The sequence below is a fragment of the Drosophila santomea genome, chromosome 2R (genome assembly GCF_016746245.2).
Source record: "Drosophila santomea strain STO CAGO 1482 chromosome 2R, Prin_Dsan_1.1, whole genome shotgun sequence".
NCBI lineage: Eukaryota > Metazoa > Arthropoda > Insecta > Diptera > Drosophilidae > Drosophila > Drosophila santomea.
In genome coordinates, this window is record NC_053017.2 from 8,300,917 (window position 1) to 8,317,773 (window position 16,857).

A 16,857-nucleotide genomic window follows, 5' to 3' on the forward strand; every position below is an offset into this window, starting at 1 on the left:
CTTTCTAAAATGATTTCAAGTTCAAAATACCTTAATCAAAACTTGCTTATCTAAAATTCTGGTCTTTTATCAATATACCATTTTCCGAACCACTAGCCTTACGAAATATGATATAATACGAGTACGAGTAGAATCACAAATGGTTTGCATCCCTGTCATTTTGGTCGCTGTTCTCATTTGCGATATCAACAAGAGATTCCATTTCGATAGACAGTCGATACACGAATCATGAATCACTAATCATTCGGTGGAAGTTCATTATGTACAATTTATATATTCTAAAACGTAAACAAGAAATGTTAGTAAACAATTTTTATACACACACCAGCCACTCAGACATTCGCACATTTTTGCAATACACCAAAATAAGTGATTTGGAAGTTTGTATGATAACCTAAGAGTTGTTACATGTTCAGCAGAAAACCTGGTTCGCCATTAGCTACCGATTCCCATTGAATTTTACCGGCTTTCCCCTCTAGAATTTTCCCGTTGAGCTAGCCAAGTTTTCCGCTGGGCATCTACCTAAGCTGAACTCAACCTAGGCCTAAAGTTGTATTCGAAAGCGTTTCAGCAGAAGAAGAAGCTATTGTTAACAATGATTGAGAAGCGAGGGGACGCGAGAGCTTGTATAGTAAGTTAATAAATAAATAACAATATGGCGAATCCTGTTGAAAGTGGCCAGATCAGAAGGACGCAGGCACTCTTGTTTTAAGCCTAGATTCTAGATTCCGATTCTCTCGGCTTACCAAGTCCACTGGCCCGTTTATATACATATAGCATTCAGCTTGGGAAGATCAGAAATCAGCGAGCGAGCGCCTGGGCTTAGTGATCCCCAGACGAATTGAAAACGGAAACGAAAAAGAAACGGACACAAAGCAATTGTTACATCAATTAGACACTATATTCTGTTAACCTATCATTTATCTCGCTTATTTCTGCGGACGAGAAGCTTTTAAGGAATTGTTGTTTTGAGCACAAGAGATACTGGCTATGCAAGCAAAGCAAATCGGACACAATTGAACCACAATTTTAGCCAACCAAGAGCAATATTAGTTCATAATCAGTTTGGATTCGTCAATTCTGTTGATAGCATATGCAAGTAAATACATCAAATATATCACTACCTTGAATAAGCCTCGTGATCACGCTTCGGTTTTTCGGAAAATAAATATACATATATGCGCATTGGAACACCTCTAGTACTGAGTTTATTTCACCAATTTCCCGCTGCTGCTCAATCGATCCTAGGAACTGAGACTCACTCTGGTTTCAGGATCTTCGGCTGAGTTCTTCCAATTGCAAATCTGCATAACTAAGAAACCAGAAAAACCTGCATTCCGAGGGGAAACACCACGATACATAAAATGAAAACCAAACAAATGCCTTTAACCTGCCCACTCTTACACTAAAAAAAAAAACAATACGAAAGTAATTCAAGAATGGTAACCAATGTTAGTCGATAATCCCTGTAAATCACGAGCGAAGCGAACTAATTTATTAAAAATATATATCAACACGTTGATTATGTTAATCATTGCGAACGACATAACAAATAAGTTGTTATCAAAAGAGAAAGTGGGAGTAATGGGTCAAATAACGTTAGAGTATCTACGTATTGTTGTATTGTTTGTTTTATTCGAAGCGCTAGAAATGTAATAAACATTTAAGTAATTGCTAGAGCAAAAACAAAAAATGGAAATGAAATCGATGAGGAAGGAATATGGGAAGGAAGGTCGAGAAAAACCGTAGTTAAAGTGAAATTTTTGTAAACTTTTTGATATGTGATGATGATTTGGATAAATTAGAGCCACAGTGGAAAGAATTATAACCTTAACCTAGTCGTAGATATTAAATCTTATTAAAATGAGTAGCGCAAATGCCAGTGGGCAAAAACCGAAGGGAACTAGCTGAATTCTAGGGAGGATTAGCATTTGGCCAGTTGTTATGCAATAATTGTAGTCTCGGCCAGCCGAAGCACCAATCAGGTCTCGCTCCGGAACCGGGATCATGTAGATCAGATCTACACATCTATGTAGATCCGATCTGATCTGATCCGATACGGTGCAGAGGGAACTGTTATTAGCAATACTGAATATTCATGGCAATTCAATTGTATAATTGTATTAACGAGACATTGATAAATCTGAATAGAGAACGCATTGTAGGAGCCTAGTTGAACGAACCGAACCCCAGATGAGATACGAATTCAAAACGATCCGATCAGATCGAAATGAATACTAAGTGTAACTAAGCCAGTAAATATAAAATATTCAAGTGTAAATAGGACTTCATTTACAATCTCTTGGTTTGTTGATTGTTTTCGATTCAGACAATTATGCGTTAGCCATGAAGGGAAGATATGCTGATGCGGATATATGAATAATATTACCGACACGAGTAATCACACACGAAAAAGCTTTAATTAATTTAATTACCGGAAAGGAAAGGAAACCAAGTGAACCTACTACAAGATATGTATTTACAATACTCATTTTTGATATCATTCCCATTGGTAACGTACGGATTCCATTGTAGATACCTATTGAGCCAGTAATTAATTAACTAGTCCGCTAAGTCGTCAATGTCGCCTAATGTGAGTTCTATATATTGCATCAGATAATACAATAACAGAGTATTTTAGCTGTAAACAAACAGACCTGGAACACCCGAAATCCACTTAAGACAAGTAGACAAACACTACACATACACACACACACTCGACATACTAAGCTTTTATAAACTATTTAACAAAAATATATATATACTATGGAAAATAATAATCCTGCCAAGTAACATTCGAATACCTGCTTGAAGAAGATACACCCGCTTTTGCTAAGAAACCAAAAACGAAACAAAACGAAACGAACAAAACCAAGATTTAAGCCAAGATGACGAGAATTGTAATGAAACCAGTAATAAAGACAGATATAGAAGAGACACTAGGGCTAAATACGATTTTTATACTTTCGATAAAATGGTTTTTTATACTAAACGTAAAAACTCTTTGAAACAGAGCGCGCGGACGTGGCGATCACTTTGAGAATCACTTTTATTTGGGTCATGAATAAAGGTCATATTATAGTTATATATATAATATCCGTACATAATATGTGTAAAGCCCTAACTGCAACTATGGAACGACAGCACAAATTTTGTTTAGCAAGAGGAAAGAGGAAAAACAGACCGAAAATGCTGAGAAGTGGAGAACAAAAATCAAATACTGACTAAAGCAGAAAAAATCGTTTTCAAGTCTAGTTCTTAACACACCCACACATACACACTCTCTCTCACACCACACCACACAGACACACACACCCACGTGCAGCAACATAAAATCAAATATATACTAAATATATAAACATTTATGTATATATTTAGCAAACGAGTAAATAAACCACACCCGCACAAATCGCTCTCAAAAACGAATTAAAAATTACGAATTAACTATTATGCTTTGTAAGCCCAAAAAGGCGAAAAACCGATTGCACGACCGGCAGCCAGCAAAAATCTCTAGCGGAAATGTCCACGAACTTAGCCTGCGACAGCGATTTTTGTATGAGCAAACAACTAAAATTTGTAAATATATATTTCTTGATTTTATCAAAAACCAAAAGCGATACACTGAAATCATTCGAGCCCTTAGTTTTATCCTAATTGCAACTGAAACTCTTTTTCTATATCTATCCAGATATCGAAGTACATAAGCGAGAGCATACTTTAAATGGAAAATTATACCAAGAGCAAGTAATGAACAATGTCAACTACAATAAATTAGCAAAATGGAGGCGGGAGAAGTGAATGAAATTAAATATTAGTGCAATAATTAACAAATTATTCGGTATAACTAAAATGGAATACATCTAAGTAAACGCTTTGTAAAATACATATAAACAATTTATTAAATGGAAAAAGGAAAATGGAAAACATTAAAAACTAATAAAACCCAGAGGAATGGAAAATGAAACACTATTGAGTAATAAAAGCATTGACATTGACACACGTGATTCGATATCTCATCTAATAAGCATAAATCAATAAGATAATAATAAAGAGAAATTAAAGAAAATGCAAAACGAACATTTTGTTCTTTAGATTTGTGCTACTTAACGAGTTACATTTATTTAACAATAAAATTGGCATTGTCTTTAGCTTTCGATTTTACAGACATTCTCAACGGGTCTGAAAATCGCAAAGCTCTTAAAATATTTAAAGGCTACAATTGACATTACGGCTGCTTCATGACAGTGCGAATATATTTGAGGACGTCCGGATTGGACAGGATGTGCATGTGGTCCACGTTCTGAAGGGCCAATGTGTTTATAGGGGCGCTGGAGTAGCCCGACCAATACTGGCAGGCTCTCAGAGAGCGCTGGTTAACAGTGCCGTCGCCGAGACCCATTATCAACTTGGGCGTTTCCCCATTAATGTCCGATTTCTTGTACTGCAGTCTGTTAAGAGGTAGAGTTAAATTAGTTGAATTCTGTTTCGCAGAGGTAGCTCTACTTACCTCTCAACCGTGTCAATGCCATCGCCATAAAGACAGTGCAGTTCCACATTCGGTGGATTAAAGTTTCGGTTGTACCGAATCGTATCCTTGCGCATTTCCCAGCCCGTCATGTAGTCAAGGTCGTAGAAGAATTCTTTGAGCTGTGCCATTGTATAGTTCCGGCTTGGGGTCGTTGCCAGAACCTCGGATGGCTTCCAAAACAGTGGTGATGGCAGCAACCAAGCAGTGGATGGGTGTGTTATTTGTTCCGCCTTGAGGATCTTGGCACTCAGGGCGAACGAATCCAGGTCATCGCCCATGGCAAACACCTTTACAGCCTTAAAGCTTCCCGCCCATACTCCCGCCAGGCTGATCATTCGCTTCACATATTTAGCCTTCCATTGGACGGGTTGTTCCTGCAAGAACACCAGGGTCATGAGACTGCCCATGCTGTGCGAGATAAAGGTCACAGCAGACTGATTGTTGGCCTCATAGGTGTCCTCCACCAGCTGCTTAAGATCAATGAAAAATTGTTGGTTCTCATCTGGAATGGGAGTAATATATGAAAATAGTTGGTAAACAATTCAGAGAAGCAAAGCTCACTTGGCGCTTTTCGGAAGTCATAGGGTGCTCCGTGTATATTTTGTTTGCGAATATATCCCAGGTCCACAAGCACATTGGCTATATCTTTAAAGTAGGCTCCGGCGCTGTTCTTAGTGGGATCGATCCACTCGACCACTTCGGGATCGCCCCAGCCGGGTATTCTCGTCTCCACACCAGGAGTATTGTGTGTGGTCCTTGTTGCCTTGTCGTAGTACAGCTTGACATTGTCTATCCAACAGTAAACCATGGGGATGACCAACTGCTCTAGGTCTAGCCACAGATTGTACCAATCGTGGGTCTTCTGGCAAATTAAGTAAGGAGAGTTGGGCTTATTCAGGCGAGCATCCATTTGGGAGCCTCCGTCGCCAGGTACTGGAACACAAAAGGGAGTAGAATGAGTAGCTGTATGCCTTGATAAAAGTGCTCATTGTACTTACCGAAAATCACTGGAGATCTCTTGGGTTCAGGAGGCGGAGGAGGAGGATCATTTGATTCGTTCCATTTGCTAAATGGCCAAAAGCACTCGCCCAGGTCCAAAAAAGTGGTCAGCAGGAGCACCAAAAGAATTCCCGATTTGAGCCTCATTGTGCGTTGCGTTGTAAACAAGGCAGGAGTGACAACTGACTATTCTACGGGGTATATATGTAGCTTGGAGGTTATCGGATCGCGCCACTCAATTGACGGAAGATAATGGCCTCCTGTGCATAAAGAAATGAATCAGCCAAGCTTTTTTTTGTAATGCATTTATGTGGAGCCCTTGTGGTCTGCGCAGTTTCAATCAGCTGTGATTTGACCTTTAAACTCTGTCTGCATGCTGTATGTGTGTATATGTATGCGGACTTCGGGGGTCGCACTTCCCCTTTGAAAAGCAACGTCACGAGTGGCTGTTATTGTTTAAAAAAAGTCATGGCTTTGCAAATTTGTCGTTTTTTCCTAATCAGTGTTGTTGTTGCGCAGTTTGTTATGGTCAGCGTTTATTTCTCCCCTTTTCACACTTCATCCTTCCAAGTGTGACCAAGTATCATTACAGAAACGGGTGCCTTGTGAAATGGTCACGGTTTTCATAATGTGACTCATATTAATATATATGCTCCCGCAGTAGCAAAAATATTGAAATATGAAAATAAATATGTAAACTGTAATTTTTTATAAAATAAAATTTTGTATCAAAAAAGTTTCTCTTTGGAACCTTAGTAGTACTACAATTACTTACCTACAGCTACCTAGTGACTGGTCACCTAAGGAACACCTCCAAGCACTTATCGATACACACCAATCCATGTCCGATACATTGTTAGCACACCACTAGGCGAAGCGCGCCGGCAAATAAAATTGTTTTCATAGCCTTTCCAAACAAAACCGGAACAATGGCGATGCAGGAGTTCTTCAGCGTGCTATTGCCGGATGTGAAGCGGGAGCTGCGCCGCGGTATCATAGAGTGCTCCAAGCGGGGTCTCCTGCACAGTACCAAGTGGCTGGCGGAGATGCACCACGGATTGGACGATGTGCACATAGACAATGAAACGGAAGAGGATCGAACATTTAACGAGTGCCAGTTGGAGGGGATTGCGCCGTCGGAGTACAGCGACTACTTCCTGGCCAAGAGCTACTACGATGTGAGGGAGTACGATAGGGCGGCGCATGCGGTTAGGAACTGTGAGTCCAGTGTGCCGCGCTTTCTGCACTTTTATTCCACTTACATGGCCAGGGAAAAGCGGCGACTGGACTCAACCACCGACCAGGCGAATCTGCACGAGCCAAATCAGATGCGAGATCTCGCCGATCTGCTAGCCACACTTCGCATGGAGTACGGCAAGAGTCGGCTTGATGGCTACGGCATATATTTATACGGAGTAGTACTTAAAGCGCTGAATCTCAACCAGGCCGCCGAGCAAATGCTAGTTCAGGCCATCAGACTGGTGCCCATGCTGTGGAGCGCCTATCTGGAGCTCTCCCCCCTCATCATGGAAAAAAAGAAACTGCTGAGTCTTCAGCTGGGTGGTCACTGGATGCGGCACTTTTTCATGGCGCACACTTACCTGGAGTTGTACCTCAACGACGACGGTCTGAAGATCTACGAGGATCTGCAGGCATCGGGCTTCAGCAAGAACATCTACTTGATTGCCCAGATGGCTCTTGTCTATCACAATAAGCGGGATGTGGACAAGGCGATTGAGCTGTACCAAGCACTTCTTGAGAGCGATCCCTACCGCCTGGACAATGTAGACACCTATTCCAATCTCCTGTTCGTCAAGGAGATGAAAACCGAAATGGCCCAGTTGGCCCACAAGGCTGTAAGCATCAACAAGTATCGTCCAGAGACGTGTTGTGTAATAGGTTAGGCTCTACTTTGCTTTATAAGTAATGTTATAGTTTACTATAATATGCTTTTCCATCAGGCAACTACTATAGCATCCGCTGTGATCATCAGGTGGCCATTTCCTACTTTCAACGCGCCCTGAAACTGAATCCCAAGTATCTGGCCGCCTGGACCTTGATGGGACATGAGTTTATGGAGCTCAAAAACACAAATGCAGCCATACAGAGCTACCGAAAGGCAGTGGAGGTCAACAAGCGGGACTATCGCGCCTGGTATGGACTGGGTCAGGCCTACGAGATCATCAAAATGCACTACTACAGCCTATACTACTTTAAAATCGCCCACCAACTACGTCCCTACGACTCTCGCATGCTGGTTGCCCTAGGTGAGACGTATGAGAAGCTGGACAAGTGCGAAAATGCTGTGAAGTGCTACTGGAAGGCCATCGATGTGGGTGATATAGAGGGCATAGCGATGTACAAACTGGCCAATCTGCACGAGAAGCTCGGCGACCACGAGACGGCGGTCCATTGCTACATAATGTACTGCGAGGATGAGCGAGCGGCCACCGATAAACAGAGCCTCTATCAAGGATTCATCACGCTGGCAAACTATTACGAGAAGAAGTGCGAATACGAAAGAGCCGCCTATTACGCTTACAAATGTCTAGACTCTGATGATGTGGGTGCATTTTTATAAGAAACTTGTATTCCAAATAACCAAAACACTAAAACTTTTTAGCGCAAAACAGAGGCAAAGGCGTTGCTGAAAACCATTGACTGGAAGCGCAATGCTGAGGGACAGAAGAAGGCAAAAACTTCCACGACCGTGGCGAATGCAGAGACCAGTTCCGAGGACGAGATGGAGTGGGAGCTCCAGGATGTGCGAGTCCGAGTTCCCATCACATCCATAGCAACCACGACTACCTCCACGACAGCAGCAGCTGCGGGGAGTACCTCGAATAGCTCCTTGATCAGCTTGCGTCCGGGTCGAAACTTGCTAGAGGGGATGCGTCGTTCCCAGGCGAGCAGGACCAGTTTAACCGCGGCTGCCAGCAGCACTACCACGACATCAGCAACTGCTGTCACACCGTCCACTGAGGAGGCGCCTGGCGCAACCAGTGGCACTACGAATCCACCCGAGCAACCGCCATCGGATGATAACAGCTCCATGGAAATATCCAGCGTTTCCATCGATTAGTCAAATGAGTTCCAATTGTATAAATTCCTATTTGTTTTTATGAATTATATTGGCAATCCAAGCAATTAATGCAAAGCTAAAAGTCACCCCTTTCCAACAGAATTAATGAAAATACATTTCAAGCAACTATTAGTTACTGGAGCCCATATAAATCAAATGTTGAAAACAGGATCTTTCCATTCAAAAAATTTATTATGGCTTATTTTTGTAATTTTAAACTGATATTTTTTAATAATTTGTTCGTTGGTTTAAACTAATGTAATCGCAATCTTTAATATCTGGTTACTGTGGCCTTAAGCGGCTGTTATATAATATGAATCCCATAGTTGAGCGAGCGATTGAATATGGTTAAAAGTAAAATAGTCTCACTTCAGAAATCTTGGATCCATCGTGCTATGATGGCTGCTTCCTTTTCGCGGGCATCGCGCACAGATGGTGGATCAGCCGGATCGCTGTGGCGCAGGTCCAAGTGATGAGCTCCCTCGGGCAGGATGATGACAAAGACCTTGTCGTTGGGAGACTGAAGCACACCGCCACCGCTCCAGGGGTCCAAAAGACCGTTGCTGAAGATTATATTGGTCGTAGCCTCTAGGTTTCTGCCACCATAGCGCAAAATGATGTCGTATGGCTTGGGGGTGAGACGGTAGTTCTTGTAGCATTTTTCCGCGTAATCCTTGAAGTTCCAGCTAGATGTGCGAAACATGGTTTCGGAGCTATTGGAGCAGATGGGCATCACCATCTGGTTGCAGCTCTGAATATTCCACCCGGAATCATCGGCGTTGGAGTTGACGGATATATCCAGGCACTTGGCAGACTGTGTGTAGTTGGTGTAAACTGCCAAGGCACTGGACATGGCGTGCAGCAAATCAGCGTCGGTGGTTTGCAATTCTCTCAGGTAGTAACACACCTGCCTCACGGGATAGGCAGGTAATGGGGCTAGGAAACTGCTGTTGTACGGGTAGTTGACCATGGCGAGATTGCTGTACACCTCTTCTACGTAGTCCAGGAACTTCTTCAGGTCCTCGTCGGTCTTCAGAGCATTGCATAGGTGGAATGCATCCGATATCTGCTTCTTGCCGGCTTCGCTTGCTCCCAGAGTCTCGAAGAGTTTCCACGACTTCGCAATGTTCGCGGTGCAGTTTGTGTTGTAGGCATTCTGGAATACTGATGTTACAATCCTGTAGAAGATGTCGCAATCGGTTATCCCGGAGAACTGCAGAATGGGCGCCGAGGCAGCAAGGGCTCCGGTGACCAAGTGCGGATACTTCATCCGGAACCAGGCGGCCAGCATTCCGCCATAGGAACCCCCAAAGGCCACTACAGGCATCTGACGATCGTTGGTCAGGAACGTGATCAGCATTGCGTAATCCTCGAGGGTCTGCTCCACTGTAAAATAGGCCAAGTGCTCCGGCAAGCTGGTGTTGAATGTGGAGCTCCCGAAGGGAAGTGACTTTCCGTAGTATCGATGCTCCGCAAAGATCACCAGAGCCCGCTGTCTTTCCGCCTGTTCCCACAGGAATCCGGTATTCTGGGCGAAAAGTTCGATGTCCCCCTCGTTGCCTGTGTAAAAGAAGATCGGGGTGCGGGCATTGCTCTTGTCCACGAAAGAGTCGTTGTACAAATACCGGATGTTGAAGGTGGCGTTGATCAGGAAACTGAAGTGGTCCAGCGGCACTTGGAATTCCTTGATCTCGTACTTGTACCTCTGGTTGCAATCACACCCCGCGATCAGCAGGAGTCCCAAAACTGCTGACAGTGCAGCTCCTAGAGTGGTTCCTCCCATATCGGGCAAAATCATATGACCTACAGTATGCGCAATTTTTATGTTCGTTATCTGCAAGCCGGGCTTTATATTACACTTGGAGCAGTGTTACCAGATCGTGGGAGTTCTCTTTTGGAGAGATTTTAATATACTCAAATAAAAGATAACTTGTGTATCAAAATCGGATACATATTATTTATAGCAGTACTCATTTTACATTTACAATTAATATAAAAGGGGACTATTTTAAGTACTGGGATTTTTAAGAGATTAATTTTGTTTTTGATCTTCATGTGCCGAATCATCCCAAAAACGCTTCACATCATTCTTTAATTGCCTAAAGCTTAAAACTCACAAGCCGATGCCCGGTAAGGTTCTTCAATTCAGATACTTACCAACACTGCACATCTTTTTTTCCCTATATTTTGATTTAAGCAATGTAAAATAACGGAAAATAATAGTGATAATGATAAAAGAAACTATCGTAATCATTATAAGGTTTTTTATAAAAACACATGCTGATAATTATTTATTATTTGAGAAAACAATTCAATTTTATTTTAAAAACTCCAAAATTATTTCCTCAAAGTATATGGTAGTAGGAAAGCGCAGCTTATGATCTGTGAATAAACTTTTTGATTTGAAAGATAAGAGAATATAAACCAATCATTAACGAATTTTAGCACTCAGATGCACTTCTCTCTTCCAAAACGCTCTAATTATATCTTCAAGGACCATTTTGACATCTAGAGGAAACAATTCGATGAGATGATAAGGCGCTACATAAGCTGTGCAAGTAGAAGTAGAAAGCTCCTGCCGAATATTATTATCCCATTACGGCTTTGTTTTCTATTATACTTTTAGCAGAGTACCTATTAACCAGATGCTTCAATTTATTTCAAGCTGAAAAATGTTCTATTTGTAATCATCGCACTTTCCCTACCATTTCTTTTGAACTATTCATTGCTTGAAAAATCAAGATACAAATGATTTGCTCGGACGACCGTAACAGATTGTCAATTCTTCGCTACCCTCACCCTGAATCCCTTTCTAATATCTAATTCAAAATAAATTCCCTACTTCTGATTCTAAGTAATAAACTGATTTGGCAACCAACGCCAGATGGCGCCAAAAAGACTTAAACGGTGTTGAGAGTAAAATTCCGATAATGTAAAGTGCTCTAGCAAATGTAAGTTTCCTGTGTCGTAATTATGTAAAAACATGCACTGTGTAAGCCACTAACAAAGTGTAAGTGCTTATTGTAATACTAAATATAACACACTTACTAATATTTTAAAATAATGTTCAGAAATAGGTTGTTTGCTGGAATCCCTGTGTTGTATATCGTTGGCAGCTATCATAACAATTTCGAGTCGTTCCGGCTGATCAATCCCACATAGTCGAACCTTTCTTTAGACAGGCTTTTTTGCAGGGGGAGCTACCCAAGTGTATCCAATGGCATAATATTGGGGCAACATAATTGGCATATGGTACGAGTTTACCTCGCTAACTTTGCCATACGATTCTAAGTGCTTCAGTTCAGTTTCTCCGATCGGCTCACACGCAATGCGAATTAAGTTTCTTACAAAATACTGTGGCAAATTATTGTAACGAATAGTGTAAATGTTTCTAATACGAAATTGCAAATTTATGCGCAGACACAAATCAATTCATTTGGTCCCGCGAGTTTTGTGCATAAAATAATAAGCCCTATAAATTATCATGAAAACGGCGGAAAATTGAATTTCGAGTGGGCGAAAGTCGTGGGTGGTTCCTGCGCAGCTGTCAAAACGGGCCCAGCGGAAACGGAAACAAAGCAGCATCAGAAATGTCAGCCGATGCAATGAGGTCACTCCGCCGGTAAACTGGTGTCACATAAAATATCCATCACAATAATCATCGGCGGACTCATGGCCAGATTATTTTCCATCCTGTGCGCTGGCTCGCCTAATTGATTTCATTCTCCCCTTTTTTGCGTGTGTTAATGTCAAAAGAAGAAATAATAATCATTGTGGCTCTAGTTTTCCGACTAATTAGCGTTCAGAAATAATTGAATAATTGTCCGCTGCGCCGCTCTTGAGCCTTTTGCCCCATAACAGGAACTGGCTGCAGTTCCTGCTTTACTATTTGATTTACGGGCTCAGTAAAAAGGGCAATAAAATTGGCCATTCAAATTTGTGAGTGGGATCAGCGTAAATCAAGTTGATAAAATATGGAAATATTTGACGTTCTGTGACTTCCTTTAAGGGGTCACATTTAGTTATATGAAAATTGGAACATTTGTTTATATTTTCTCTTCGTTTAGTTTTGTTAGTAGGTATGTTAATATATTTAAATTTGGCTTCTAGCAAAAAAACGCCAGTAAAATAGCAAAATTAATGCTATTAGTGTAAATTTGGTGCATGCATATTTCATGACAAAGAGCCAAAACTTCAAAAATAACCAGATGGAGTGGAAAAAAGCGACGAGGAAAACAAGCATTTAAGTTAATGGGACGTGGGTTTATTTCTCGCTGTCTGCCATTGTATTTATGTATTATTTATACATGTTTTTATGGACCTGGTTATTTGTCCTTTTTGTAAATGAACATATAGGGAATATTAATTTCCAAAAATTTGGCATTTACAAACGAAACGTAAGCAGAAAAACGGATAAAAAGGGTTTTATAGGCGTTTTACTGATATTTATATATCCAATGAATATATCAGCGGAATAGATCTACAAAGAATGGTGCCCTATTGTTTTATGCTAACTAACCTATACCTCGTACTAGTATATACTCCGCATTTTGCCATTACAAATTGTAACTTATTTAGGCTATACTATAGTATTTCGTCAAACAGATAGTTATATTATATACCAGGGTTTTTCCAGAGTTTTAATTTTTGTCCTCTCTGTTTTTATCATTTATTTTCCGCCCATTGTTAAATGGATGTGCGTATGATGAGGAAATGGTGAATCCAAAGCCCAGCCACCGCCATTTGCCTTGCAATAAAATTTATTTATTTACCACTCATACCTTATGCTATCGCCATTGTGGACACATCCTGTTTTTGTTTTCGATCCTGAGAACGCGTTTTGTTTTCCTCGCCCTATCGGGTCAATTCGCTTGTTTGAAATGCAATTTTATGAAGCGTTAACTGGGTATTAGATGTATGCATGTAATCCCCGCCCGAAAGTTTAGTTGTTGTTCACTCGCAGATTTGACGATTTGTTGAGGCAGAAAAAATGCAATTTCATGGCAAATTTGTTGTGCGAACAGCGTTTGCTAGCACTGGACAGCAGACTTAATTGGAAACGTATCAAGAAGCTCGAAACACAACCAAATACGGTGTTCCTTTACTCGAACAATACCAGAATTTGCCACGCCCCCACATTCTGTTCGCTTTGGGAATCTGATAATTTGGCCATTTAATAGTTAGCTGGATGCGAGCGTTTGGGGACATTCGGTTTAATTGCTTTTTTCCCCCTCGTTTTGCATAATTAGAATTTGATAAAATGTTTCAATGGCTTCCAAAATGCAACACAACACCGCCCCTTGCCACGCCCATCGTATGTTGCATGTGCTGACTAGCTGTGCAAATTCGATTTTAATAATTGGAATTTATCTCTGATCAAATTTCGTGGTTGCTGAAAATGTGTTCTATGCACAGAAAACAAAAATTGTCTCGTGCTTTTTGAGGTTTTTAGGAGGAATTAGATTTTAATTGTACTTGCAAGGAACTACTGAATTTGTTCATTAAATTTTATCATTTTTTTGATGGTAACAACTAAACCAGAATTTATTGGTTTAAGAAAATGTGCTCTACATAAAACCTAACAAAATACGCAATAATTCTTTAATATACTATCCATTTAATTGGCTTTTACTACTTTTCCAAGTGTATTCCCAGCCGCCGTTGCGCCCAGTAAATTAAATTGGTTTTTAATGGGCCAACGATGCGTTTTTGCTCGGCATCGATATTGGCGCAGATTGATTTGGCAGTTAAGAAGCATTTCTGGCCGAAAAACATCAAAAGTTCGCCTGGCAAATAATTTCAGCAATTGCCACATCCACATCCACATCCACATCCATATCCTTGTCAGCGCCTTGGCGAAATTGCCTGGCAAGTGGAGCTTAGCTGTCGGGCTGATCGCATTTTGAGCTGACAAGCCACCCAAGCCCGAGTCGTCTGCATTTCCCTGGCTGACTTTCCGCTTCGAATTGCCCTGGAAATTGTATTGACAGTCGACTCCGGCTTTCCATACCTAGCACACAGTACCCAGTGTGCTCCTCCGGCTTCTATTTTTCTGCCAGCCTCTTTATTTGCTGATGCGACAAATTGACAGCCGATGTGGGGTGGCATGCGAATTTGTTAATAATCTGGCATTTCTGCATGGCATGCAGACACTTCTAAGCGGGCTTGTGTCTGAGTTCTCTGATGAAAAGATGAGCTATGAAAGCAATTAGTCCCACATGTCGGGTCACTTCAAAGAATTTTAATCGAAATTCACTTTTTCAGGACTTTAAGACTTCAAGTTGGAAACAAGATCATCCAGTTTACCTTCTCTATGTACAGTTTTACTGTTGATGGCCTAGTTCTAAAATTATATTTTAATTAAAAAGGGTCAATCAAATTTGTTTTTTTTTATTTCTCAACTATAAAAACGAAGTAATTCTAGTCAATATGAGTGAATTCTACTTTTTTTTTAATTTTTTTTAAATTTGCTACATTTAATTGGTAATATTTTTTTAGCAAATATACTGTGCTGGTATTTATACCCGTTACTCGTAGAGTAAAAGGGTATACTAGATTCGTTGAAAAGTATGTAACAGGCAGAAGGAAGCGTTTCCGACCATATAAAGTATATATATTCTTGATCAGGATCAGTAGCCAGGGACATAGACGCAGCGCAAGTTTGTCGATTCATGTTGCCACGCCCACTCTAACGCCCACAAACCGCCCAAAACTGCCACGCCCACACTTTTGAAAAATGTTTTGGTATTTTTTCATTTTTGTATTGGTCTTGTAAATTTCTATCGTTTTGCCAAAAAACATGTATTTAATCATATGAACTCCACACACCGCACCCAGCACCCAGCACTCTGCACCCCGCACCCCGCATAAAAATTGATAAAAAACAAGAGAAAACGCTATTGTCGAGTTCCCAGACTATCTGATATCCGTTACTCAGCTAGTGGAAGTGCAAAGGAGAAATTTCCACACTGACAGTTTTTGGTGCGGTAGCACCCCGCTGAGTAACGGGTATCAGATAGTCGAGAAACTCGACTACAGCGTTCGCACCCCGCACCCCGCACCTCGCACCCAGCACCACGCACCCAGCACCCCGGACCCCGGACCACGCATCACGGACCCCGCACCACGCACTCAGCACCCAGCACCCCGCACCCCGCACCACACACCACGCACCCCGCACCCCGCACCACACACCACGCACCGCGGACCGCGGACCGCGGACCCCGGACCACGGACCACGCACCCCGCACCCCGCACCACAGACCGCGCACCCCGCACCAAGCACCCCGGACCCCGGACCACGCATCCCGGACCGCGCACCCTAGACCCCGCACCCCGCAAAAAACAAGAGAGAACGCAATAGTCGAGTTCCCAGACTATCTGATACCCCGCACCACGGACCCCGGACCGGACCCCGGACCCCGGACCACGCACCCCGGACCCCGGACACCGCACCACGCACACCGGACCCCGGACACCGCACCACGCACCCCGGACCCCGCACGCACCACGGACCCCGCACCCCGGACCCCACACCCCGGACCGGACCCCGGACACCGCACCCGGACACCGCACCACGCACCCCGGACCGGACCCCGCACACCGGACCCCGGACACCGGACCCCGGACCCCGCACCACGCACCACGGACACCGGACCACGCACCCCGGACCACCCCGCACAACGCACCTCGCACCCCGGACACCGCACCCCGGACCCCGGACCCTGGACACCGCACCCCGGACCCCGCACCCCGGACCGGACGCCGGAACCCGCACCCCGCACACCGCACCTCGCACCCCGGACCACGCACCGGACCCCGGACCGGTCCCCGCACCCCGCAAAAAACAAGAGAGAACGCTATAGTCGAGTTTCCAGACTATCTGATACCCGTTACTCAGCACCCCGGACCCCGCACCCCGCACCCCGGACCCCGCACCCCGCACTACGCACCCCGGACCACGCACCCAGCACCCCGCAGCCCGCACTCAGCACCCCCCACCCCGCATAAAAATTGATAAAAATCAAGAGAGAACGCTATAGTCGAGTTCCCAGACTATCTGATACCCGTTACTCAGCTAGTGGAAGTGCAAAGGAGAAATTTCCACACTGACAGTTTTCGGTGCGGTAGCACCCCGCTGAGTAACGGGTATCAGATAGTTGAGAAACTCGACTACAGCGTTCTCTCTTGTTTTACTCATTTACTCGTAGAGAAATGGGGATACTAGATTAGTAAAAAAGTATGTAAC

General features: G+C 42.9%; 3 protein-coding genes across 3 annotated transcripts; 1 reads left to right on the forward strand and 2 right to left on the reverse strand.

Moving 5' to 3' along the window:
• Positions 1-919: 919 nt before the first annotated feature.
• Positions 920-6,086, reverse strand: LOC120446508 (phospholipase A2 group XV-like). The gene is made up of 4 exons (XM_039627516.2): positions 5,527-6,086; positions 5,090-5,461; positions 4,508-5,030; positions 920-4,448 (listed from the first exon to the last, which is right to left on the reverse strand). The coding sequence occupies exons 1-4, from the start codon at positions 5,672-5,674 to the stop codon at positions 4,226-4,228; spliced, it is 1,266 nt and encodes a 421-aa protein (XP_039483450.1). The 5' UTR covers positions 5,675-6,086; the 3' UTR covers positions 920-4,225.
• A 251-nt stretch (positions 6,087-6,337) lies between these two features.
• On the forward strand, positions 6,338-8,691 carry LOC120446506 (cell division cycle protein 23 homolog). The gene is made up of 3 exons (XM_039627514.1): positions 6,338-7,426; positions 7,489-8,090; positions 8,151-8,691. Exons 1-3 carry the CDS (start codon positions 6,457-6,459, stop codon positions 8,607-8,609), a joined length of 2,031 nt encoding a protein of 676 aa, XP_039483448.1. The 5' UTR covers positions 6,338-6,456; the 3' UTR covers positions 8,610-8,691.
• Positions 8,692-8,782: 91 nt separating this feature from the next.
• LOC120446507 (lysosomal Pro-X carboxypeptidase) lies at positions 8,783-10,480 on the reverse strand. The gene has a single exon (XM_039627515.2). The coding sequence runs from the start codon at positions 10,405-10,407 to the stop codon at positions 8,980-8,982; it is 1,428 nt and encodes a 475-aa protein (XP_039483449.1). The 5' UTR covers positions 10,408-10,480; the 3' UTR covers positions 8,783-8,979.
• Between the last annotated feature and the right edge of the window lie 6,377 nt (positions 10,481-16,857).